Genomic DNA, 25,351 nt, shown 5'->3' with positions numbered 1-25,351 from the left:
GCATATTAGTGTGACAAAAATAAAGGAAACATTAGTATGTACCGGTTGCAGCAAGGATTACATCATCTCCGCCGGGATGATCTTCCAAATATTGTGTCACGTCGTATACATGCATCAACAAATAAAATAAAAAATGTAACAAATATAGAGGCAAATGGAAGTGAGTAGCATAAAAGGCATAACGAACTCGATAGACTTAGAAGAGAACTATGGAATCAGCAAACCAGCATATAGCAAATACTACATTAGCTGAAATTATCACCTCCTCCAAAAGTAAGTAAATTAATGTGAATAATAGTTAGTATATAAAAACAATTACATGGCCTTTCACCCACATCAAATTTCTTGCTGGATCGATTTTGTAGACCCATATATTTTTTACTGTTCTTTGCTTCCCACCCATTCTCCCATGCATCTTTTTACCTGAACAGTGAGGAAAAGGTATATTAGCATAACAACTATAGGAGAGAAACATATATGTAGAGAAAATAATTAAAGAAAATTATACTGAAACTTAATCTAACATATTTTAAATATATACAAAAACAGATAGCTAATATAAAGGACTCCATCTGACCCTTCCAGGAGAATCATGTTGTCCTGTAGAACCCATGGTTCTATGTGCTTTAGAATTCCCATGGGATGCTGAACCTCCCTTAAATCCATACCTCTACATTATACCCTGGAAACAGAAAAGATAACTTAAATGAACTTTTGAGTAAATGAAAATTAATTTTAATATCATGTTATTGCCTGATTTACTCAATGGAAGGATTCAACATGAGACAAGAGAAGACTTTCTAAACCTGCTGTTTGGAAGATAAACATCAAAATCCGACTTCAAATCATTAATATTCAAGTCACCAAATAACTTATCAATGGAAACCTCGACTTTAGAAACCATGTCTACTAATTATTTGTGTTCTTTTGATGAAAGATCCTTCTCCTTGGAATATACCAGTTGGAAACTGCCTTGCTGCCGTTAATGCTGCAACATTGATTCAAAGCAGGCTCGAAACATCAATAGAAACATCCAGTCTTAGTCGAAGGATCTGCGACGAACTGATAATCCTGTCAATCATTCAAACAGTTGCCTCAATCGAATCGAACCTCCCCTGGACCCGATCAATGACACCTAACTTAGAATTAACCTGTTGATTTGAACTCTGCATATTGATACTTTGATCCAGACTTTGGTTTCTCACAATTAGCAGCCGCACACGCCAAGATATGCTGAGATAAAAGGACTACCCAACATAACTTTTTTTAAATTAAAATGATTAGAAAAGAGAGATTAGAGCCTAGGGAAATGACTCACATGGATCCAAAATTGGTGAAAGTATTTTTCCTTGGTTAAGACAGTCTGCAATCAGGAAAGTTATGCATTGAATGTCAAATTCTTTGCTTCACAGTAAGATATTCCTTATTGCAGTGATGCTTCACACGAAAACCTGAATATTACCAATAATTTGATACCAATAGTTTGTAGTTGATACACCAAACGAAAACTTCCTAATAAAGACTTATGATGATGTAAATTGTAGTTGTATTGTTTACCTCAAGAAACTTTACTCCTGCTTCAAGTTCAGATTCTTTGGTGGAGTTCATATATTGGCCATGATTGTATAGGTCTTTTGCAAGTGAGAAACTGTGTACTATACTCTTCCTTTTGTTTTCCAGTTCCTTGTTAAGCTTTAGAGGCTTTTGAACAGATGCTTTACTATTCAGCTTCTTCTGATAAGCAACAACTGCCTTTACGAATTCCTACAGTTTTTACACGAATTTTGAAATGTTACTTAACTCAATTCAGCCAGCACCTACAAAATCACAACATTATCATCAATTACAAAATCATAACCTTATCATCATTTGTATAGCCACATATCTTATAAATATATGACTAATAAATCTAAACTGAAATGCATTCTAACATTCTGCAGAACCGCGTAATTTCAACAATTATGAGCATTATTACCTAATTCAGCACTTGCAGTATTCAGTATATCAGATGTACGACTTGGTTTCTCGCATGCATCATTCGGTACAGCAGCTGTATGACTCGGTTCAGTCTCTGCATCATTCGGTACAACAATCGTAATATTTCGGTTCAGCAACCATGCAACATGGTTTAATATCCGATTCAGCCAGCACCTACAAAATCACAACCTTATCATCATTTGCATAACCAAAAGAACTTACATCAAGTATAAAAAGAGAGTCAATTCCGGTAATCGAACATATAAAACTCCCCGCAACAGCCATGGCACCATAAATCTGCTATGGAACTTGTTGTCCAATAATTGGAAATATGGAACTTTCAACATTGAACCCTAAAACATAAAACAAACACATCACGATAACCATACAATCAGACACATTCAATAAAAGCATAGTAACAAAAACTTACCAATGGTATGGATAGTAGTGACGATATGAAAAGGGGATTTGAAAAGGTTCGGTCAACGAATCGCTCTAGATTGCCGCGATTGAACGGTTACAGATTTGAAAAAGGGTAAAACTGAAGGATATGGAGATTTTGAAATGAATGTAAAATAATAAAGTAAAAATCGAACCTCTAAAATCTGAGGAGAATCTGCGTCTTCTTCGTCGTATGCGATTCAACTCCGACCACCACAGACAACAAAATCAAAACCCTACCATGAAAACGTTGGATCTGAAAAAAATAGCCATGTTAATAAACAACATAGAAGTCACAAATTCCATAGGTTGAGCAAACAAACCATAGCGAATCATGGTGATGATGTTGTGTCAGAATGAAGCTTGAGGAAGAGGAAGAAGGTTAATGAAGAGGAAGAAGAAGGACATTAGTCATGAGAGAAAGAGAAAAGAGAGAGAAATAAAGAATGAAGCTTGAGGAGGAGGAAGAAGGTTAATGAAGAGGAAGAAGAAGGACAGTAGTCATGAGAGAAAGAGAAAAGAGAGAGAAAAAAAAGAAGAAGAAGAAAAGGGGAAAGCAAAAAGTTGTGTTTCTAAAACATGCAATGAAACGTGGTGATGGAAACTGAAGTTAGAATAGGGAAAGATGGTGAAGCTATCCACGTGGCACAATGTAGAAGCAAAAGGGCAAAAAGGTATTTTCCATATCAGTTAACTTTCTTATATTGTAGATATTATTGGAGCATCTTCTTCCTCCAAATTCCATAACCATCATTCAATGTAATAAATATGACAATTACGATGACTTGCCTCCTCCAATTTCACAACAACAATGTAATAAATCATTCCTTGTAGTTTGTCTGTTGTATGGAGCTCTATTAAAGTGATGAATTTTTCCAATGTTTATTAGAGCTTCCTTTTCAGTCACGTGAAAAAAGACATTGTATTCTACACTAAGTGATGAGTATTTCCAATGTTCTTCAGGCATGTGAAGCATTTTACACAGGAAAGGGAAAGCATAACCAAATGAAAATCAATGAATACTGATGGGGTTGTAATCAAGGTAGTCAGACTCGAGATCCTACGTAAGATCAGGTAGACTTAACAAAATCGTGAATCGGAAGATCGTAACACGGATCGTAAGATCCTACAAAATTTAAAAATTCATGTATATTGCATACAGATTCATAATAGGCATATGAAGCAACATAGTTTAGCAGGAAAAAAATTTCAAATAATAATAGCATTACTTAAAAAAATTGATAAAGTTGTGTAATTGTGTATTGATTATGTTAAGAAGAACTAAATAATGAAGACAACATTTAATGTGAGAGGGAATGATATAAATCTGAATATTAGTGACTAGTGAGTATTTAACGTGAGAGAGGGTGAGGAAAAGGGTAAGTTCCACTAATTATGAGGGGTAATATTGGAAATTATTAATTAGTGGGTGTATTTATTATTAATTAATTCTTTTAATTAGCCAAATAAAGTCCATTAACGTTTCAACTTTCGTGTGCAAAAAACGAGGAACCACTCCAATTAATATTTTAATTTAGGGCTTTTTCAGAACCGGGTCAAAATTCTTCAGGGACCGACCCACGAACCCGAAACTCTGGGTATTGAGAGAATCGTGTGTGAGCGGCGATTCCACCGTTTCAACGCAAAAACGCGACGATTCCAGCTGTGCTTACCAAAAACCGATTATGACCATACTCTGACACGGAGAAGGGTTGCAAGATCGCAGAATCATCCGATCCTACGAGTTGGATCGCGATTCTGACTACCATGGTTGTAATAGCTATTGTGGTCATTGCTGCTGGATAGAAAAGATTAAGTTAGATCCACACATATTGGTTGAGCCGCATTTAAATTAAAAAATTTGAAAGATTTAGGGTCCGTTTGTATTGGCTTTTTTTAAAAATAATTTTTATTGTGTTATATAATTTTGTGTAAAAAAATTTACAAAGAAACTTTTCATAAAAAGCTTCAAGTGAAAATTTGATTTAAATAGTTATTCTTAAAATACTATTTGAGGTATTTCATCTTCTTATTGAATTTTTTTTTTGGATATCAAAATTTCAAAAAAATCACTTAATTTTAAAGCTATTTCAAATGGATTTTCATAAAAATCATTTTTGAAATACCACTTTTTAAAAAATTACGATTTTGACTATGTTATGGTCTTTAATAATTTTTTTATGTTATAAGATGTTCAAAGTAATGTTTCAATTTAAAAAAAACAAACATAAAAAAATTTATAATATTTTAAAAAACGATTTTGTAAATCTATTTTAAAAAATACAAAAAAAAAATCTATTCTTTTAAAGCCGAAACAAACATCTCCTTAAATTGTCAAAAATCTCTTCGTCTCAAGTAGATACGTGTTTTGACGAACTACATTAGTATTTTTTTTAACAAGATATAGACAAAGGCATTTGGATGAGATTACTACAATTAAGGGTTTGACCAAATCCAGTACTCAATTCATATAGGACACTCCGGTTTGGATGATGAAAAATAATCATCCGCTATATCAATGAATCAGTTTGGACAAATCCACTAATTTTCAGGTTGGGTTGGGTTGCGTAAAGGGGTGGAAATAGGCTGGGCCGAGCTAGGCTTTGCCAAGCCTAAGTCTGGTCTGTCAAAAAAACGGAAGCCTAAGTCTGGCCTGTGGCCTGTCGTAGGCTTATTTTTTAGGCCTGAGTCTGGCCTTTTCGAAGGCCTGGTTAGCCTGTTAGCCTATATAAAAGCCTATTTGTTTTAGACATATGTATATAAGCAATTAAAATAATGTTTAAATAGACTAACTAACTAAAAGATCAAGAGACTAAAAATTTGTTTGCATTGACTTATTTTAACTTACCTCTTAACAGAATTTTTACAAGACTATTTGTTTAAGAAAACTTATGAAAACAATGTTCATCAAATGTTTTCATCTTATTTTTACAAGTTCTTCAAGATAACCAAATTTTATTTATGTATTTTAATTCAAAGTATAAAACATAACATAATGATAATAAAAAAAGTATTCATGTTTATTTAAATAGACCGGCCTGATAGGCTTAAAAGGCTTCTTTTAGGGCCTGAGGCCTAGCCTTTTTAACTAAATAGACTTATTTAAAAGGAAAATTATACCCTATACCCCTATAATTATACCTGTACCCCAACATTTTGCAAATAATCCAACTTTACCCTTAATAATCTGAGCTTAATTTATTCTAACCATTGACCATCGTGGACCCTACTGATGCAAACCATTTTGGTTTTTTCACAAACTAAAACACCCATATGAACGAAATCCAATTAACATTTTGAACACATCCGGAAAACGTAAGATTTTGTCAAAACGTAGGATTTTATAGCATTTCTTGTTTTCTTCCTTCATTTGTTTTTCTTTTGTCTTATTAAACATGTTTTTGGCTTAAGACTAACAACGATATGCATTATGATTGAATTTCATGTCTGGTTGCTATGGCTCCTTTTTTCTGAAGAAGGTCAATGGATGGTGGTCAGAAGCTCTATAGCAGCTCGTCTCATAATGGTACTATGTCATCAACTTGATGAAATGACATTTCCTGTTACCTTTTTGTTTTTTTACTTGTTACTTTTATAATTGTAATTCTTGAGCAAATCTTAATTTTAGGTTTTCTTGGACACCAACCATACTAATGCCACCATGGATGAGATTAAGGTAGAAACCTCATCTTAGGTTATGCTTCCATGAACACACCATTCTAACAGCTTAACTATTACTGAATTGCATTTGTTAACCCTTTTCAAAAGGACTTGTCCCCACTGAATTGCATTTGTTAACCCTTTTCAAAAGGACTTGTCCCCACAGGTTAAACAATTGGAACCTAATGGAAATGAAAGTGGAGCTCTAATACCATTCGTATCTTGTATAAGCTTAATGAAAAATGAACCGGAAAACGTGTAAAAGGGTTTTCCGAAAATCCCAACTATTTTAAACCAGAGAACACGAAGGTGATTTATCCGGTGTGTATCGCAAAAACCGGAGAATAAGCTTATGCATTTTCCGGTTGTGTTTTCTTCGGCAAAAACACTGAATTACTCACTTGTCGGTGTTAAAACCGGAAATCCTCGGGCTTGGTTCTCCGGTTTGTAAAAATTTCCTCCAAAACTCACCTCATAAAAAAATGATTTTTTTTTAATTTATACAAGGATATTTTGGACCAAATATTAATTTTGTAGGGGTATGGGTATAAATGTTGGGGTACATGGTATAATTTTCATAAAAAAGCCTCGGCCTTGTCTATTTAAAAATAATGTGTGGTTTGGCCCGAGCCTATATAGGCTAGCCTGTAGGCCACTTTTATCGGCCTGACCTATTTCCATCCCTAGTTGCGCAGTAGATTGTCCAAATATTTTTTTTCTGTTTTATTAATATTAAATGACTAAATCATGAGTCATCATATCTTTTTTTTTATAAAAATTAGATAACTCATTTTTACTATTTCTTAGCATCATAAAATAATAAATGATAATATTAATTAGTAAATTTTTTCATAAAATACTAGCAACAAACTAACAAACTAAATTTGTATGACATAAAATTCTATTAACATCAAAGTAACCAAAGAGTAAAATATCCAAAATTAGTTAAAATCATAATTTAATAAAAATAGTAAATGCTCAAGAGAATAAAATCGCAACAACTAAGTTATTATTCACTAAAATTATTAAAATGGTAATAATAAATGTTTGATTAGTGGATCAATCAGATTTTTGAATTTGGGTCTGTTTTAGTCTAAACTCAAATTTTTTAATGGATTTTTTAGTTTTTAAGTTTTTAAACTCATATCCATCCAATTACCCCACCCGAAAAGTAATGTAGAAAACTTGAAAAAATGACTATGAGATGTATTTTGTTAATGTTAAAATGGCAAATATATTTTAACTAAAATGACATTTTAATGTTTCCGCATTTCATAAATCATAATATACACTATATCATAATATTTTTGGTGTTGAAGTTTTATATATATATATATATATATATATATATATATATATATATATATATATATATATATATATATATATATATATATGAGGAGGGTTATATTGACTCCAAGAGTAAGTTATAATAACTTACTCCACATTTTGACCATTAATTCTTTTCAATGTAATGGTTAAAAATAATAAGGAATATTTTTCTCTTTCCACATTTAATGACTTATAATTTTTAACCATTATATTGAAAAGAATTAATGGTTAAAATGTGGAGTAAGTTATTATAACTTACTCTTGGAGTCAATATAACCCTTCTCTCTCTCTCTCTCTCTCTCTCTCTCTCTCTCTCTCTCTCTATATATATATATATATATATATATATATATATATATATATATATATATATTTTCGGATAGTATAAAAGGCTTATATACCTTTCATGTTAGTTTTGATATTTTTCTTATGTGTATGTAAATGCCTAAATCTTCGCCCAATTCTTAGGGACATATTCAAAAGGGTTAAATATGTTATTAATTCCTATAAATAATCTAAAAAATAGTTTTAGTTTCTATAACTATTTCCGTTTAAAGAATGATCCTCATAAAGTTTTATGTCTTTATTTTTCGTCTTTGTCGTCTATTTCACTTAACAGAAGCCTACATGGACGATTAGCTGACAATTTTTTTTAAAATAATTGGAAAATAATTAATTTCCACGTGTGAAAATAGTTTACAAATTATTATTAATTAGAAAAATCTTGGAATCTAGACGTTTTGTTCTTGGTTTTCGCTGTAACCTAATTCCTCATCTTTTTCTTCTAGATCCAATTGCAATCGAAGTTGTCTTCTTCGCAAACCTAATTCGTCATCATCCAAAGTCCGATCATGTCGTATTTCAGAACAAGTCCTACGAAACCCATCAACACGTCTTTGTCCTCTGTGAGATGGCGTCGAGGAAGGAATTATGGTTGTGAGGCTCGTATGGTGTTATATGTGTGTAAGCATGGTCGCAATAAAGGCAGACTCTTGTGGAGATGTACATTTTGGCATAGTGAAGATACTTGTAAGTTATTCATATGAGATGAAGATTTGGTTGAAGAAGATGTTAATGGTGTAGAACAGGTAGATGTCAACAAGATGAAGGATTTGGAGTCTGTTGAACTATTGAGGGAGTTGTTTGAAGTTTCAAAGAAGAAGAACATGAAGTTGCACGCGAAATTGAAATCACATATGCTGGAAAAATCAAGTTTTTCTGTTTTGTAGTTTCTCTTATGATTAATATGTACCCAATAGTTAAGTGCAATTGTTGAAGTAAGGTTGTTTGATGAATGTAATAACTGTGTTTTGAATGGAATTGTGTTGAATTTGACTTAATGATTCTATAATTTTGACAGACTTTTGCTTAAATTGAAAGAGTTTTACTTAAATTTTGACATACTTTTGCTAAAATTTTGACATACTTTTGTGTATATTGTCAGATTAAGCCTAACATGGACAGAGTTTGCACATACTTTGACATACTTTTGCCTAAATTTTGACAAACAATTTGACATAGTTTTGATATACTTTTGCCTAAATTTAGACATACCTAAGCCTAAATTTGACATACTTTTGCCTAAATTTTGACATACTTAAGCCTAAAATTTTGACATACTTTTGCCTAAATTTTAACAAACAATACAGAGGTTGCACCATACGATTTGACAATCAATTTGACAAACAATTTGATAGCAAATGTAAAACTAAAAACTCAAAATGATTCATTAATCAAAATACATAGTCATAGATTGTAGCATAACTAAACTACAAATCAATGCTCATAGATTGTAGCATAAACAAAATACATAGTATTTTAATTCTAGTAACATTATCAAAATACAAAGTACTAAGTACATAGCACAACTAAGATACAACTTAAACTTCAACACTTCAAATAATATCCTCATTGAGTCAAGCCTTTTTGAATTTCGTCCCAACTTTTCATACCATTCTTGATTGGTTGTTTTGAGGTATCCTCTTCAGTGATTACAACTAGATCTTCTTGGTGTTTTCCATCCCCCTTGATGTCTTTTATTTTGATAGTCATGATTCTTTCACTCTTTTTGGTATGAACCATAACATTCATGACTTACTTCTTCTTTGAAACCATACTCTTTACCTTTTGGAATTTCCTCAAACCATGCATAAGCATCGATGCTAATCTCCTTAATTTTCGCCATGTATTGCTCATGACCTTCAAGGCATGTTGCCTTTGCTGCAGCCATCATGAGATCCCTAAAAAGGGTATCACCTCCAAACCTTTTCTTAAAGTTAGCATACAAATGTCTCACACAAAACCTATGTTCAAGTGTTGGGTATTACTCCTCATATACCTGTCCCAGACCCTGACAAAAAAATAATAAAACAATTCATTTCAATTGGAATTCAATTATCACTCTAATCAACCAAATAGATTAAGAAGCTGACATTCCTTTTCTTTGTCAGATATGAAACAACACTTTATTTCACCAATATCTTCAAGAAGGAGCTGCATAAACTAACTCCAAGTGTCCTTAGATTTAGTTTCTACAAATCCAAATGCAATAGGTAAATATTGGTCATTAGGGTCTCTTCCCAAAGCTATCAATAATATCCCACCATACTTGTGCTTTAGATGACATCCATCTAATTCAATAAATGGTCTACAAGCCAATTTCAGAGCTTTCTTTGTTCCATTAAAATACATATAACACCTTTCAAACCTTGGTTGTAATCTGGACCTAGAGTTTGAATGTTCAGCTTAAAAGTATTTCTTGGTGAAGCCCTCCTCAATTAAGTACCATATGACCATAATAGACTGTATTGCTTGCTAGGGTTCCCCTCAATTATCCTTTTAGCAATCTGTCTTGCCTTAAATGCCTTACTACTAGGGATTTCAATAGCATACCTCACCCTAATAGTTGAAATTACATCATTTAACTTCATTTTACTATTGTTCTAAGATGACTATTTATGTCTCTGATCCCTTAGATTTTTGCTATCATTCAACTTCATTTTGCTATTCAACTTCATTTTGCTATGAGTTTGTAGGTCGTTCGGTTATCTTATTCAAGATAAACCATTTAGACATTTTTTTTGTATTTAGGTTTCGTTCAAAGACATTTGGAAGTTTGTCACCCCAGAAGATGCATTAATTCAGAATTTGCCTCAAGTATCTTCAGTGGGTACTCATAAAGAAACATTAGTTGTAGTAGAATTCGTAAAACAACAATTGATGATGAGGGGCATGGTGCGGAAACTTGCACGGGAACTTGTTGTGGGTGTAAAAAAGGATCCTCAGTTTTTTGTAGTGGAAATAAGAAAAAATCAGTATGAAACATCCTTGGTTGGGAGTCAAGAAAAGGAAAAAAAAGGATGAATAATGAATAGGGTTAGAAGAAAGAACATTAAGGTGTGGGTTTTAATGTGTTCAAATGTTCAATTCATTTTCGCACTCATTTAGTTTTAAGGGTTTTCTTTTTCTATATATGTTGTTCAGAACATGAATCATTATAAAGTAACAACACTCAAGATTTTACCAACACACCAATCCACCAGAAACCATTTACATCCAATAGGAATTTGAACACAACGACTATATATACGCTATTTTGTGAAACTCAAACATTGGTGATGAAAGCATTTGACACGAAAACATTGAAATTTAAAAAAGCTGAGAATAGATCTTTGGAATAGATTGCAAGTGCAGAAAAAATTTGTTCCAAGGTTGGTGTTCTTACATAATATCTTTTATTTAAACTAGAAATTTATGTTATGTATCTAACCTTTTTTTATGTTAAATCATAAATTGAAAGCGTGCATAACGATAGAACTTGAAAAAAAGTAGGTATGCAACAAAAGTCTAAAGTTTGCTTTACATCAATGTTGAAAAAAAAAATTGAAAAAAATGGGTATACCATCAATGTTATGTTGCTTGTTTTAATTGGTCGTTGAAGTTTGCTTACTTGACACTCTAAATTGTTTGAAAATAAACAATGTTATCCGAATAAACAACCACAAAAAATATTGTTTATCATTAAAATATTGTTTTTATGAATGAGTGAACTTTTTTACCTATAAAATTATTATTTTTCTTTAAATTAATGTTTAAAATTTAATCAAAATTTAAAACAAATGAAACAATATAAATTGGTGGAGTCAACTTTAAATTGTTATTTATAATTATCATCGGAGTGAAATTGATTAAAATTGCTAATAAATTTTTTAAATGCAATGTAGCAATTTAAACCTACAAAGTTCGACACAAGCAACCAAAGATGATTTCTCCTCTTGAATATGTTCTTAGATTGCTAACTTGGTAAACTTTGTTTTTGTTTGGTAATCTAGTGGCTAGAGTTCACCCTTTAAAGATAAACAAATGAGATATCATTTAACGATTTAGTTTGTCCAATTTGACTACGAGCCATTTTTTGATAGGTGGTTAATAGGAGTAATATTGGAAAATCGTATCCTAAAGAGTGATAGGGTGACTTAATTGAGATCAGTTTATTAAAAAAAAACATAAAGAAATAATGAATATTAATCATACAATTCAACTCATTTGTTTGTTTATACAATTCAATTAATTTGTTTTTCTATGTTAAACTGATTTCATTAGTTGATTTGAGATTGATCAGCAAATAGAGTATAACTTGGCCAAATTATCTTTAACAATTTACACTTTTAGTTTGTGGTTTATTGGGATTTTGCCAAATTCTTTGTAAATCCAACATTAAATAAATTATGCAGAAAACTGCAAACCAATAGCTTGCCAAGCATCTTGAACTGTTTATGACAATACAAAATAGCATTAAATCTCCAAACTCAAAAACTAAAGATTCCAACTCAAAAACTAAAGCTATACCCAACCTCTGAAAACAAAATCTCCAAACTTGAACATAAAGAAGTAATTCAAATAACAGATGACCAAAGACTATACTCCTCCCGACAGCATACTTCAATCCACCAGATTCTCCTTTGTGGGACTCATATATGTCAATCTTCACAAAAAGTTCGATCAAATAGAAATCAAGGGCACTTCGTCCATAGTTTTATTCATGTCAGTTGTTAATTAATCCACCAGATTCTCCTTTGTAGGCAATCAAATGTCCTATTCATTTGTAATAAGATACCAGTTTCAACTTTCAACCAGACTAATTCGTCGGCATCCAACACCCATAAATAAAACTATAGAAAATAAACACCAATGGTGTTTGAAATACAGCTTGCCAAGCTAAACATTCATCCTTATTGGTATCCCATCACTAAGCCTTGTTAGCTCACTGGTAAAACAAATAGAAAACTTCATAAACACAATAAAGTACCAATTGTGAAAACAGTGCTGAATTATTTTTACACTCTTCAAGAAAACCATTGTTAGAGAAGAACATAAGCAATAATGCAATATCAAAACTCAAGTTGCATGCCTCAAGGATATTCAAGCCAGTGCTTGAGGTTGCATTCTACAGTACAGTGTTGAGCTGTATGGACAAATTCTGAGTACAAAAATACAAATAACTGTACTACAAAATATTGCTCACAAAAATCAAGCTAGAGATGTTTAATACAAAGGAAAAGTAACAAAATCTGCAAATAATGCAACTATTCTAGACTTATTATTGTTTTAATCAATGTGTTACTATGCAAAGTCGTTCTGCAAAAACTATTGGTCTTATACTTTTTGACATCAGGTATATCGACATTTCGCTAACTGTCACGAAATTATCTGGTAGATATTAACTGCAAGTACCTTTGACCATCAATTAGAAGCCGCTGATTTATGATGATGCCTACATAGAAAATCAGAAGTCCAAAGATCCACATTGTTTGCTCTCAATGCTCTTTCTTCCACGACTTTCATTTTCATTTTCTTCCTTGCAACCATTGCCAACCCGACTCCGTCCAATTCCCAGTTTAGGCAAACCTCGATTCAATCCATCAAGCAGAACACAAGCTTTACACCATTTCTGTACAGGAAAAGGATAGTATATTTCAGCTATTCTATCTACTTTAGATGACCCGATATTGAAATCAAAGGGAGAAAAAGACCGAACAAGACCTTAAGGACTAAGAACCCCCCATTACAATACAGCCCATTGAGCCCAAGGAAAACATAAGATGAAACTGATCAATAAGTCGAATCACGCAGAATTTTTTGAAATAAGTGAGAATATCAATGTTGAGAAACAAAGTTAGCAATATAAAATAACAACTTAATCCGTCCATAAACCAATTCAAATTAAGATTTGTTTATAGTGGTATGAAAGCAAGACTAGTTGAAACAATCTTATTCAAAGTAAACCATCAATTTGGATTGAAAAGCAGCATTGTATACACGAAAGCAACTTTTCCTATGTTAATATTCAACCATGTGGGGAGCGAGGAAAATACCTGACTTGAAATATAACCACAGCGTTCACACGTTCCCTGCTCTGGCATTTTAGTAGTGGTAGAAATCCTGAAATTCTCTCCAGATTTGATGATGTCGAGAATGGCTCTGGGTCTGCATTTTCATGAATATGTACATGAGTCAATGAAATATTGTGAATAACAAACAAACAGGAAAAATGGATAGGGTTTTAGCACCTGATTCTCTCCAAATCCTTGATGAACTCGCGAGCAAAACCACGATAAGCATTTGGAGAATAAATACATTCAGTGGAAAAGTAATCAAGCTTCTTGAAATATGCATACATAACAATCTCTTTTTCATAAGTATACTTAAAAGGTTTACATCTAGGGATTGGTCCATCTTCACCTGTTACAATTGAACTGCATCTACTCAATCTAGCTATATCACCTCTCAATATATTCAACAAAATCGTCTCCGCAATGTCGTCGGCGTTGTGTCCAGTCACCAGTTTATCCACCTTCAGGAAAGCCGCTCCCCGATCAAGCGCCTGACGACGGAAAACGCCGCAGAAGGTGCAATTGTTCTTCAAACCGATCTGTTTGACAATCTCGTCCATCGTCCAGCCGTATAAATCCTTGTAGGAGACAATTTTGAGAGGCAATCCATACTGAATCTGGTTTCTATGAACGGTTTCGAGGGAATCGTCGCGGTAGCCGGTGATGCCTTCGTCGACGGAGAGGAGGGAGAGGTGGAGGCCGTAGTCGTGGTCGCGGTTGAGTTTGGATAAAACGTAGGCGAGGACGGTGGAGTCTTTACCGCCGGAAGCGCCGATGGCGACGCGGTCCCCGCGGGTGAAGAGACGGTTGGAAATGATGATTTGGTGAATCTCGTTTTCGAAGGCGAGGTAGAAACATTGAGTGCAAATCTGTTGAAGGGTTTTGGGTCTCTTGAGAGAAGCTCTTCTTTGGTTGCATAAACAGCAGATGCGGACGTTTCTCTTCCCTTCCATAATCTATGACACCTAAACCCTAACTATCTTGAGTAACAGGAAAGCCAAAACAAAACATAAAATGGGATTAGTTCAATGTAGGGAAAGAAATACTATGACTACTACACTATTACTATTCATTATTCATCTTTTATAGATTTAAGGCTTAATTAATAACTATGGAAAGAGATTTAAGGCTTAATTAATAACTATGGAAAGAAATAGTGCATTACATTATTTTGAGTAAAAAAATGTCTAAGTAATTATTTGTTTAGGTAATAAAGAATGCATAATCAGGTGGAGAGTGACGAAGACATTAAAGTATTATGGCGCGTTAGAAGGGTTCATGAAGGCTAATTGCACGGGGACATATATGACACTGCCAGGTTAAACTTGTGCCTTCGAAGTCCAAAGAGTGGGTGGATATGCATTAATATAGATGGTGTTAGACGCTAGGCTTAAGGATCTAGAGGGGGGTGAATAGATCTCTCAGAATTTTTTGGAATTATTTCAAACTTAAGTGAAAGTGGTTCTGAATCGACTCGCGTCTATTCCGGACCGCTATTGAAAAGGTTGTATATGTGATGAAATCACAAAATAATTGGGATTAACAATGAAAGGATATACTATTGAAGCAATTCGTTACACCAATGAAAAACGATTAACTTCTATTTTGATAAACTTTGTTTCCAATGCTTTGATAATAGATGAAGCAAAAAGACAAACACTTGGTGATAATATTCAAATTGATTGTGATTCAATGTGTGGTGAATTGTGATGTTTACACAAGTTCTTAATACACAATTTTAACACTTGAATCGTTGATCAATTTGCAATTATAACCAAATATGAACAGAACGTAAATGAAAAGATAAAAGCGATAAGAACACGATATTTGTTCAGGCAGTTCGTCGATCGTCCTCGCTACGACTACATCTGCCCCCAATTCCAAACGGGAATTGGGAAGTCTTCCATTATTATTGAAAGCAGTTTATACAAAGAAGATAACAAAGCGATAAACAATAAACCGATTTTGTCGATCCTTTGAATCTTCTTCCCCCTTAATCTTGAGCCAGATCAAGGTCTTCCAAGAGCTTCACTTTGATCCCTTTCTGCAGTGTCTTGAATTGCTTGAACCCTTGTTCTTCAATCTTCACACTCAGCTGGATCCTTGATGAAGCCTCTTGATAAAAACCCCCAAAATTCACCAATCTTGGAGGACAAAACCCGCAGATTTTATTCACCAGAAACCCCACAAATCTTCACCCACTAGGAATCTTCAATTCCGTTCCATGGACGTTATCGATCTTGAACGCAAACCCTCAACGCAAAAATGATTGTGTGTAGTTATGTTGGAGTTGTGTCGATGATTGAAGATGAGAAGCCTTTGTGTATCTTTCAGTTGTTGGTGTTGAATCTTCAATAATTGACATTAGATAATATATATGAGAGCTGATCAGTTGGAGCATAGCAGAACTGGATTCAACTTGGATGAAATTCTTGCCAGTTAGGTCGACCTGTCGAAGGTTTAGGTCGACCAGAATTCTGTTGAAACATGTTCTGAAGACTTTTCTTCAGTTTAGGTCGACCTAGTTGTTATGTGAGTCGGCCTAACAGTGAGGTGTGTAAATTTCATCATTTTAGGTCGATCTGGAGTGTGAGTAGGTCGACCTGTCTGTGGCATTTCTGAATCTTCTATGTTTTCCTTGTTTTGAGTCGACCTAGATGCAGAGCAGGTCGACCTGATTTGTCTTGAATAGCCAAACTTGCTTTTCCTTGAGTTCTTTTGCTTGTGCCTTGTTGCTTGTTTGCTTGTGGAGTTTGCCATGGATCAAAAACTCCTTTGTGAGTATGGACTTGTATTCACAGATGGAGCTCGTAAGCATGGTATTATTGGGTAAGGAGGCGTAATCCGAGGAGATGCGGGAGAATGACTTAGTGGGTTCTCTTATTTTATCGGTTGTGGGGATGCTTATATGGCTGAGATTTAGGGAGTATATGAAGGAATATGAGCTTTTCCAAGGTGGAAATTCGGGTAGACTCAATGGTAGTGGTGCAAGACATAAAGGGAAAGTGGATCACTCATCGCAATGGGAACAAATTCGTGGCTAAGATCATTAGTTTGTGGGAGCTGGAAATCACGTATCTGCACAGAGAAGCAAATCAGTTGGCTGACGAGTTAATCAAGCACAACTTCTCTTTGAAGGAGCAATACAGACTTTCTGATGCATGTCCTGAAGACTTCATACATGTTCTCCAAGCGAATGAGAATTGTGTTAGTACTCCTAGAGTTATTTGCTTGTAATTTTTTATTTCCGGGCTCTTAGCCCTCTCTTCAATAAAAAAAAACAAAGAGTGCAAGTAGGGGTGGGAATAGGCTAGGCTAGACTTTTTAAAGCCTGAGTCTGACCTACGATAAACTTACAAGGTCTGAGTCTGGCCTATAGCCTATCATAGGCTCTTTTTTTCAGTCGAGTCTGGCCTTTTTAAGAGTATGGCCTAGCCTGAAAGCCTATTTAAAAGTCTCTTACTCATTAAGATTTTCAATTAATTCGTGTTACTCAAGAAGCCTTATAAGTCGGCCTATATATGAATATTTATGTCGGTCTATTTAACATTTTTTCCAATATATATGCATTTATAGACTAACCTATTCGGCTTTTTTCTAATATATATGCATAGATAGACCAACCTATTTAGACTATTTTTAATATATATGAAAATATAGGTCGGCCTATAAGATTTCATAGGCTTTTTTAATAGCCTATGTATGGCCTATGTAATTAAATAAGCTTTTAAAAATGCATAAGCCTGGCTTTTTTTATCAAATAGGTCTGGCATGGCCTGGCCTTAAATAGACTAGGCTATAGGCCCCTGTAGACCGGTCTGGCCTATTCTCATCCCTAAGTGCAAGTGGGATCTTGCGTATGATATCCTACTGTACACTTTAAGGAATGGATGAGAATGGATTTTTATTAAATGGAGGGAAGAGAAGGGAAGGTGGTGATTTTTATCAAAGGGAGGGGAGGAGAGGGAAGAATTTGATTTACATATATGTTTTGTTCAAAATATGAAAGGGCAGGGGATGTGAAGGATTTGGAGGGTTGTGTCTTGAAATATAGTTGATATTCTTTAAAAGTTTAAAAATAATATATTACCTTAAATTATAAAATCACTTTTTAACTTTTTAAAAATATCAAACACATTTTAATATATAAATACAACCCTCCAAAACTTTTCTCACTAAAACCTTTCAAAAATCAACTCCCAAACAGATCATAAGATTATTGATTGTTGATATTCCGTGCAAGAATGACAAACAAATATGTCCATCCCATTTAGATCCTACATAAAATCATTCAAGAAAATGAAGTCAGTGTGGAGGGCCTCACGGGAAATGCCCTTAAAAAAATGAAGGTAGTGTGTAGGGCCTCGCGGGAAATGCAACTTTTTAGTTTAATAATTACAAAAATTATGTCAATGCACGTGCCTGCAAAATCTCTAAAGAAAAAGGGGCAGACATATTGGAAGGTGCGAATCTAAAATTTTGGCATGACACACAAAAAAGTGTTGGTAAAGCGAGCATGTACTGCAGACCGAGCTTGTTTTGCCACCCTTTAATTTAATGGAATTAAATACATGCTAAATAATTAGATTTCGTGATTTAAATTTGAAATAATGGATAGAGTGGGAAAGATTGCATTCCATCGCATTTTATTCAACCATTTTTATTTTCATTTCATCCAATTTTCCATGTATGATTTCATTCAACCCTTTTGATTTTCATTCCATTCAAGTGTATGATTTCATTCAACCTTTTTTATTTTCATTCCATTCAATTTACAATGTATGGAGGGAAATGAAATTTTATTAATAAAATACTCAAATAATAAAGTGGTATGGTATCTTTATTTTATTATTATAGTTAATTTCACTCCATTTCTTTATGTTTTATTCGACTTTGCTCATTTCAAGCTTATTAATCCAAATAATGTCTAAGTGTTTTGTTTTTTATCTATAATATAAGAAAATTAACGGTTGTGGAAAAGTCAAAAATACCCTTATTTGATTTTTTGCTATCACATTAAAATTGTGGTTTTTTGGTCTTTGTACCATGAAGTTCTTAATTTTATGGCTTAATACTCAATTTGGTCCTCTACCTTTACACTAGGGTCCAATTTGGTCCTTTACCTTTTAAAAGTTTCAAAGTGGTCCCAGACGTTACCAAAAAGTATGCACGTTGGTCTTTATCGTTTGGAACGTTAAATATATTCCAACGTGGCTGCTAGGTGTCATGGGTAGGGTAATAATATTGATGACCTGTCATTTTCACTAGCAAATAGAGTACCCTCAATATCCATGTTCCATTTTTCGTTCAGCAAGGTTAGAAGTTTTCTGAAGAGAAGTGTCGAAGACGAAGACTTGTGCGAAGACGAAGAGGAGTGTGCGAAGACGAAGAAGACGACTTATCATCACATTGGGAAGTAATATACGAAGGTCAGATTTCTTATTTCTTCAATCTCTTCTTCTTGTTTATAGGTTAGGGTTTATGTATCGTATGAAAATTAGGGTTTTTTTCCCCTTTTAAATTTTTCCTGTTTTACTGGATTTTCTGGTTTAAGTTTTGTTAGAAATCAAGCTAAAACTACGTATTTTCATCTATTAGGTTGAAATGGATGAAATTTTGACCTTTAATGTGCACCATAGTGGTAGCTTTCTGGACTCAGAAAAAACGGTTTATGAGGGGGGCATGTGTGATAAACTAGTAGTAGATGCTGATAGGTGGTCTTACTTTGAATTGTTGGGTCTTTTGAAAGAGTTTGGTTATAGTGGAGTTTGTAGCATATACTACAATGACCCAACATTTGGGATGAGGCTTCTCATAGATGATAAGGGTGCCTTGGATATAGCTGACCTCTTTAGGGTACATCTTAAAGTGGATATTTACATAGAACACCCCTTATCCCAACCAGAATTTGTTGATAGTCCTAATGTTGTTGAAGAAGCCACTGTTGAAGAACCTTTGAATGGGGTTGATACAGAAAACTATGATACAATTCAGGATATTGTTAATGAAGTACTTAATGAGGGTGAGGGTGGGGGAGGGGTGAGTGCAGGTCAAGGAAACATGGACAATGAGGGTGATGGTGAGGCTGATGGAGGGGTGAGTGCAGGTCAAGGAAACATGGACAATGAGGGTGTTGAGGTCCTAAATGCAAATGAAGAAGTCCTGAACAATCTGATTGATGAGGTTATGATTGCAAGTGAGGAATTGTTGAATAATGAGGAGACTGAAACAGATAATGCAGGTGTGAATGCTAGTGAGGATGACTCTGATGATAGTGAGGATGAGACATATAATTGTGATAGTGCTATGGAGGTTGATTTTAGTGACTCTGATGCTAGTATGTGTAACACTCCATTTATTTTCATAATTTAATTTAATTAATTTAATTGAATTATGGGAATTATTTGGAATTATGGAAGATTATGAGGAATTAAACAATTGGGCTTGAGTTGTGGTTAGTAAGAAAGGGGGGTGCATTGGTAGGCCCTATTACTAATTAAAACAATTTTATTTCAATTTCAATAAAATAGAAGGAGTGGTAGAATAGAGAAGGTTACAGCATTTTGGGAAAAGAAGTCTGAACGTGAAAAGAGAAGAGGAACGGAGAAGTGCGACCGAGGAAGAACGAAGAATCAACCTTCAGGTAAGGGGGACTCTTCCGTTTATCTTCTATTATGGGGTTATAGATAGTATGATAGAATTGATCGTGTTATTCGTATCAATTGGGTTGTGCTTAGGTTGTAGAAATGTTAGGTTTTGGGAGGATTGATGCATAATGATTATATTGATTCATGTATTGGTGGTAATTGGATGGTTGAATGTATTATAAATGTGTTATAATATGTGTTATTTCACTGTATGCGAAATCTGGTTGGAATGAGATCTGTTTGGTAGTGATTCGGTGAAAGAGGGACGAAATCGCAGGCTATTTTCTGCTATTCGGAGCGCTGGGATTCGCCAGTTCGCGCCGCGTCCAGGAGTTGGCGCCGCGAACTGCGTGGCAGAAGGCCAGGAAGTTTTGTTGTGCTCAGTACGCGCCGCGAGGGTATGGCCGCGCCGCGAAGGCGTAGTTTTTATTCGTTCCGCGCCGCGAAACCTTGTTTGCGCCGCGAAGGCGTTGTTCCGATTCGTTCCGCGCCGCGAATGTGTGTGGCGCCGCGTGCTGTTAGTTGTTGCGATAGACCGTTTTGAAAAGTTTAAAAATGTGTAACTTTTAAACCGTAAGCCGGATTTTGGTGCCGTTTCGAGCACAGTGAAGCTAATCAAATAATTTATACAATCAAATGGTGTTTTGAGCTGTGGCTTGAATTATTTTTAAAACACTCGATCTTATTTGTTGTGGTGGGATATGCTTATAGGTACACTAACGAATGTCTTACCTGTATGATGATGTGGTTATAACTGGTGTTTTATTATACATGTATTGTTGGTATGAAATATGTGTTTTATTGATGATTATGACATTGATCGATGTATGTGGGTGATGAGCATGTTATGGTTGATGCATGCATTCATAATCATTTGGTGGCTGGTCCTTGACGATGGTGGATCAGTGGTAGCTAATTCCCATTGTGTGGAATTAGTGAGTGGGTGTTACCGTATCCTTGACGATGGTGGGTCGGTGAGTTGGGTTATCCCAGATTTTGGTACCACATGCATGTAGTTGCATTGCATTAGTCTGTTTTGATATTATAACATGAATGGAAGATTGTCCAATGTTATAATATGTGTTATTTGATTGTTTACTTGCTGATGGTATGGTTTGAATCTGATCATAACTGTAATTGGGTGAATGGCATGTGAAATGATATTTTATTATCTATATCTTATAACATTAGTTAAATGTGAATGAGACTCACCCTTACTGTTGTTATTTTTCAAATTAAGGAGTAGCTCTCGTACTTGGTGAGGATTAGCTCGTCAAGTAGTTCGTTAGAGTCAGTTGGGTCCGTGTCATGCTCTGGTCGTGTAACACTGGGGGCGTCGTTTAGAGTTACTTGTTAAACTTTTGTTTTGGATGGATTTTATGTTAACGCCTTAAGTCTGTGACTTGGCTGTTTGTTATTCAGATGTTAAAGATAATTCCGCTGTGTTAAACATGATGATCTGAATAAATTTGGTTGACGTTCTCTTTTATGGCATGACATGAGTATTATTGTTTAATTATTTGGAAGTTGTAATGCCCTTTCTTCATGTTTACTCTGATTATTATTTATTATTTATGCGGGGTATTAGAAGGGTGTTACAATAGTGGTATCAGAGCATTGTCGGTCGTTTGAGTCAGAGTCTTAGTGTCGGTTAATCCCTCGTATGCGATTAGTGTAAGGTTGACACTGTCGATACTTCTTGTTCTAATAGATATTGTTTGATATTTAGCAGAACAATGGCTGGAAGAGGAGGAAGAAACGATGATGCTATCGCTGAGGCTCTGGGCATGATTGCTGGTGTGCTGGGAGGGAATGCCAATGGAGCTGGAATTGGTGCTGACAGGCAGCTGAATAGTTTTCAGAGGAACAACCCTCCGTTGTTCAAAGGCACTCACGATCCCGAAGGCGCCCAGAAGTGGCTGAAAGAGATCGAAAGGATCTTCCGGGTGATTGATTGTGACGAAAATCTGAAGGTGAGATATGGGACTCACATGCTGTCCGAAGAAGCTGATGATTGGTGGATGGCTAGTAGGGACGAACTGCAAGCTGCAGGTGTTGCAATCACTTGGGCTGTGTTCAAGAGAGAATTCTTACGGAGGTACTTTCCTGAGGATGTTAGAGGCAGGAAAGAGATTGAATTTTTGGAGCTGACACAAGGTAACATGACTGTGCCAGAGTATGCGTCCAAGTTTGTGGAGCTAGCAAAGTATTATGTCCACTACAATAATGATGAGGCCAGTGAATTCTCGAAGTGTGTTAAGTTTGAGAATGGTCTCCGCGATGAGATTAAACAGGGTATCAGATACCAGAGGATTCGCAGGTTTGTCGATTTGGTTGACTGCAGCCGAATCTTTGAAGAGGACAATATTAAACTGAAGTCGTCGCACTCTCGCGAGTTAGTCGACAGGAAAGGGAAAAAGCATATGGATCGTGGTAAGCCTTATGGTAAGGGTAACCAGAAAGCTGGAGGGTGGAAGAAGCCTAGTGGGGGAGACTCTAGTGCCCCTATTAAGTGCTTCAAGTGTGGAGAACCTGGACATCGCATTCACGAATGCAAAAGTGAGGAAAAGAAGTGCTATAGATGTGGAAAGGCAGGTCACATTGCTATTGAGTGCAAAGGGAACACTGTAACTTGTTTCAACTGCGGGGAAGAAGGTCATATCAGTCCTAAGTGTCCTAAGCCGAGGAAGAATCAAGCTGGTGGTAAGGTGTTCGCCTTATCTGGTTCAGAGACTACTCCAGATGATCGGTTGATTAAAGGTACGTGTTTTATCCATGGCACTCCTTTAATTGCAATAATAGATACTGGGGCAACTCACTCGTTTATTTCATTGGATTGTGCTAAACGACTGAATTTGGAAATATCTGAGATTAATGGAAGTATGGTCATTGACACTCCTGCGTCGGGTTCAGTGACTACTTCGTTCGCTTGTTTGAACTGTCCAATTGATATTTTTGGTAGAGAATTCGGAATGGACTTAGTGTGCCTTCCGTTGGAACAACTTGATGTTATCTTGGGTATGAATTGGTTGCAATTTAACCGGGTTCATATCAATTGTTTCACGAAGACGGTTATTTTTCCTGAAGATGTCAGTGTTGAGGACTTAGAGTTGACGGCTAGACAAGTGGATAAAGCAATGAAGGACGGAGCTGCCGTGTTTATGTTGATTGCATCCATGGAAGTGAAAAAGAAAGCGGTGAGTAGTGACTTACCGGTAGTATGTGAATTTCCAGAAGTCTTTCCAGAAGATGTAAGAGAATTACCGCCAGAGAGGGAAGTAGAATTTGCTATTGAACTAATTCCTGGGACTAATCATGTGTCGATGGCACCTTATCGTATGTCGGCATCGGAATTGAATGAGTTGAAGAATCAATTGGAAGATTTACTTGAGAAGAAATTTATTCGTCCTAGTGTCTCACCGTGGGGTGCACCGGTGTTACTAGTGAAGAAGAAAGAAGGTTCAATGAGGTTGTGTGTGGATTACAGACAACTCAACAAGGTTACTATCAAGAATCGGTATCCCTTGCCGAGGATTGATGACTTGATGGATCAACTAGTTGGAGCATGTGTGTTCAGCAAAATTGACTTGAGGTCGGGATATCATCAGATTCGGGTGAAGACGGACGATATTCAGAAAACGGCATTTAGAACGAGGTATGGTCATTACGAATATACAGTGATGCCATTTGGAGTAACCAATGCGCCGGGGGTTTTCAAGGAGTATATGAATATGATCTTCCATCCTTTTCTGGATCAGTTCGTAGTAGTATTTATTGATGATATTTTAATATATTCTAAGAATGAAAAAGAGCATACGGATCATCTTAGAGTGGTATTGGAACTATTGAAGGAAAAGAAACTTTATGCAAAACTGTCGAAGTGTGAGTTCTGGTTAAACGAAGTGAGCTTTCTTGGGCATGTAATTTCTAAGGATGGTATTGCCGTTGACCCAACGAAAGTAGAAGCAGTGTCTCAGTGGGAAGCTCCGAGGTAAGTTTCCGAAATCCGTAGTTTCCTTGGTCTGGCGGGTTACTATAGAAAGTTCATTGAGGGTTTTTCAAAGTTAGCATTACCGTTAACTAAGTTGACTAGGAAGGGTCAAGCGTTTGTTTGGGATTCAAAATGTGAAGAAGGATTCCAAGAGTTGAAGAAGAGGTTGACTAGTGCGCCGATCTTGATTTTGCCGAATCCGGCGGAATCTTTTGTTGTCTATTGTGATGCTTCGTTGTCAGGATTAGGAGGTGTACTGATGCAGAATCAACAGGTAGTCGCTTATGCGTCGAGACAACTCAAGGTGCATGAGAGAAACTATCCGACTCATGACTTAGAGTTGGCAGCAGTGGTATTTGTGTTGAAGTTGTGGAGGCATTACCTATATGGTTCAAGGTTTGAAGTATTTAGTGATCACAAGAGTTTGAAGTACCTCTTTGACCAAAAAGAGTTGAATATGAGACAAAGAAGATGGTTAGAATTTCTCAAGGATTATGATTTTGAACTAAATTATCATCCGGGTAAAGCAAATGTTGTTGCCGATGCATTGAGTAGGAAGTCCTTGCATATGTCTATGCTTATGGTGAGAGAATTGGATTTAATTGAGCAATTTCGAGATTTGAGTTTAGTATGTGAAGACACTCCTACCAGTGTTAAATTGGGTATGCTGAAGCTGACTAGTAGTATTCTTGAGGAAATCCGAGAAGGTCAGAAGACTGATGTAGAGTTGGTTGATAAGTTGGCTTTGATTAATCAAGATAAAGGAGGTGAATTCAGAATCGACGAGAATGGTATAATGAGGTTTGGTAATCGTGTTTGTGTTCCTGATGTTGCCGAACTGAGGAAGAGTATTCTTGAAGAAGGACATCGTAGCGGATTGAGTATTCATCCTGGTGCTACCAAGATGTATC

At 35.3% G+C, this 25,351-nt stretch overlaps 1 protein-coding gene and 1 long non-coding RNA gene across 18 annotated transcripts; both read right to left on the bottom strand.

The window, feature by feature from the left end:
* Positions 1 to 112: 112 nt before the first annotated feature.
* On the bottom strand, positions 113 to 3,669 carry LOC131660506 (uncharacterized). 16 transcript variants are annotated; one of them, XR_009300936.1, is made up of 9 exons: positions 2,742 to 3,667; positions 2,574 to 2,674; positions 2,238 to 2,472; positions 1,976 to 2,151; positions 1,558 to 1,817; positions 1,319 to 1,451; positions 807 to 1,233; positions 578 to 682; positions 113 to 423 (listed from the first exon to the last, which is right to left on the bottom strand). It is a non-coding gene; the product is annotated as an uncharacterized LOC131660506 (long non-coding RNA). The 16 variants fall into 16 exon arrangements; XR_009300939.1 differs by having other exon boundaries at positions 2,574 to 2,654; XR_009300935.1 differs by having other exon boundaries at positions 2,238 to 2,330; positions 2,408 to 2,472; positions 2,574 to 3,659.
* An 8,847-nt stretch (positions 3,670 to 12,516) lies between these two features.
* Positions 12,517 to 14,853, bottom strand: LOC131660503 (cytoplasmic tRNA 2-thiolation protein 1-like). 2 transcript variants are annotated; one of them, XR_009300926.1, is made up of 4 exons: positions 13,980 to 14,853; positions 13,785 to 13,896; positions 13,144 to 13,360; positions 12,517 to 12,676 (listed from the first exon to the last, which is right to left on the bottom strand). XR_009300926.1 is itself a non-coding variant. In XM_058929748.1 (3 exons), the coding sequence occupies exons 1-3, from the start codon at positions 14,753 to 14,755 to the stop codon at positions 13,196 to 13,198; spliced, it is 1,053 nt and encodes a 350-aa protein (XP_058785731.1). In that variant the 5' UTR covers positions 14,756 to 14,852; the 3' UTR covers positions 12,741 to 13,195. The 2 variants fall into 2 exon arrangements, 1 of the variants encoding a protein (XP_058785731.1); XM_058929748.1 differs by lacking the exon at positions 12,517 to 12,676 and having other exon boundaries at positions 12,741 to 13,360; positions 13,980 to 14,852.
* Positions 14,854 to 25,351: the final 10,498 nt, after the last annotated feature.

The sequence above is a fragment of the Vicia villosa genome, linkage group LG3 (genome assembly GCF_029867415.1).
Source record: "Vicia villosa cultivar HV-30 ecotype Madison, WI linkage group LG3, Vvil1.0, whole genome shotgun sequence".
Classification (NCBI taxonomy): Eukaryota; Viridiplantae; Streptophyta; class Magnoliopsida; order Fabales; family Fabaceae; genus Vicia; species Vicia villosa.
The sequence above is the reverse complement of the archived record's forward strand: the minus strand, read 5'-3'. Positions and strand labels throughout refer to the sequence as shown.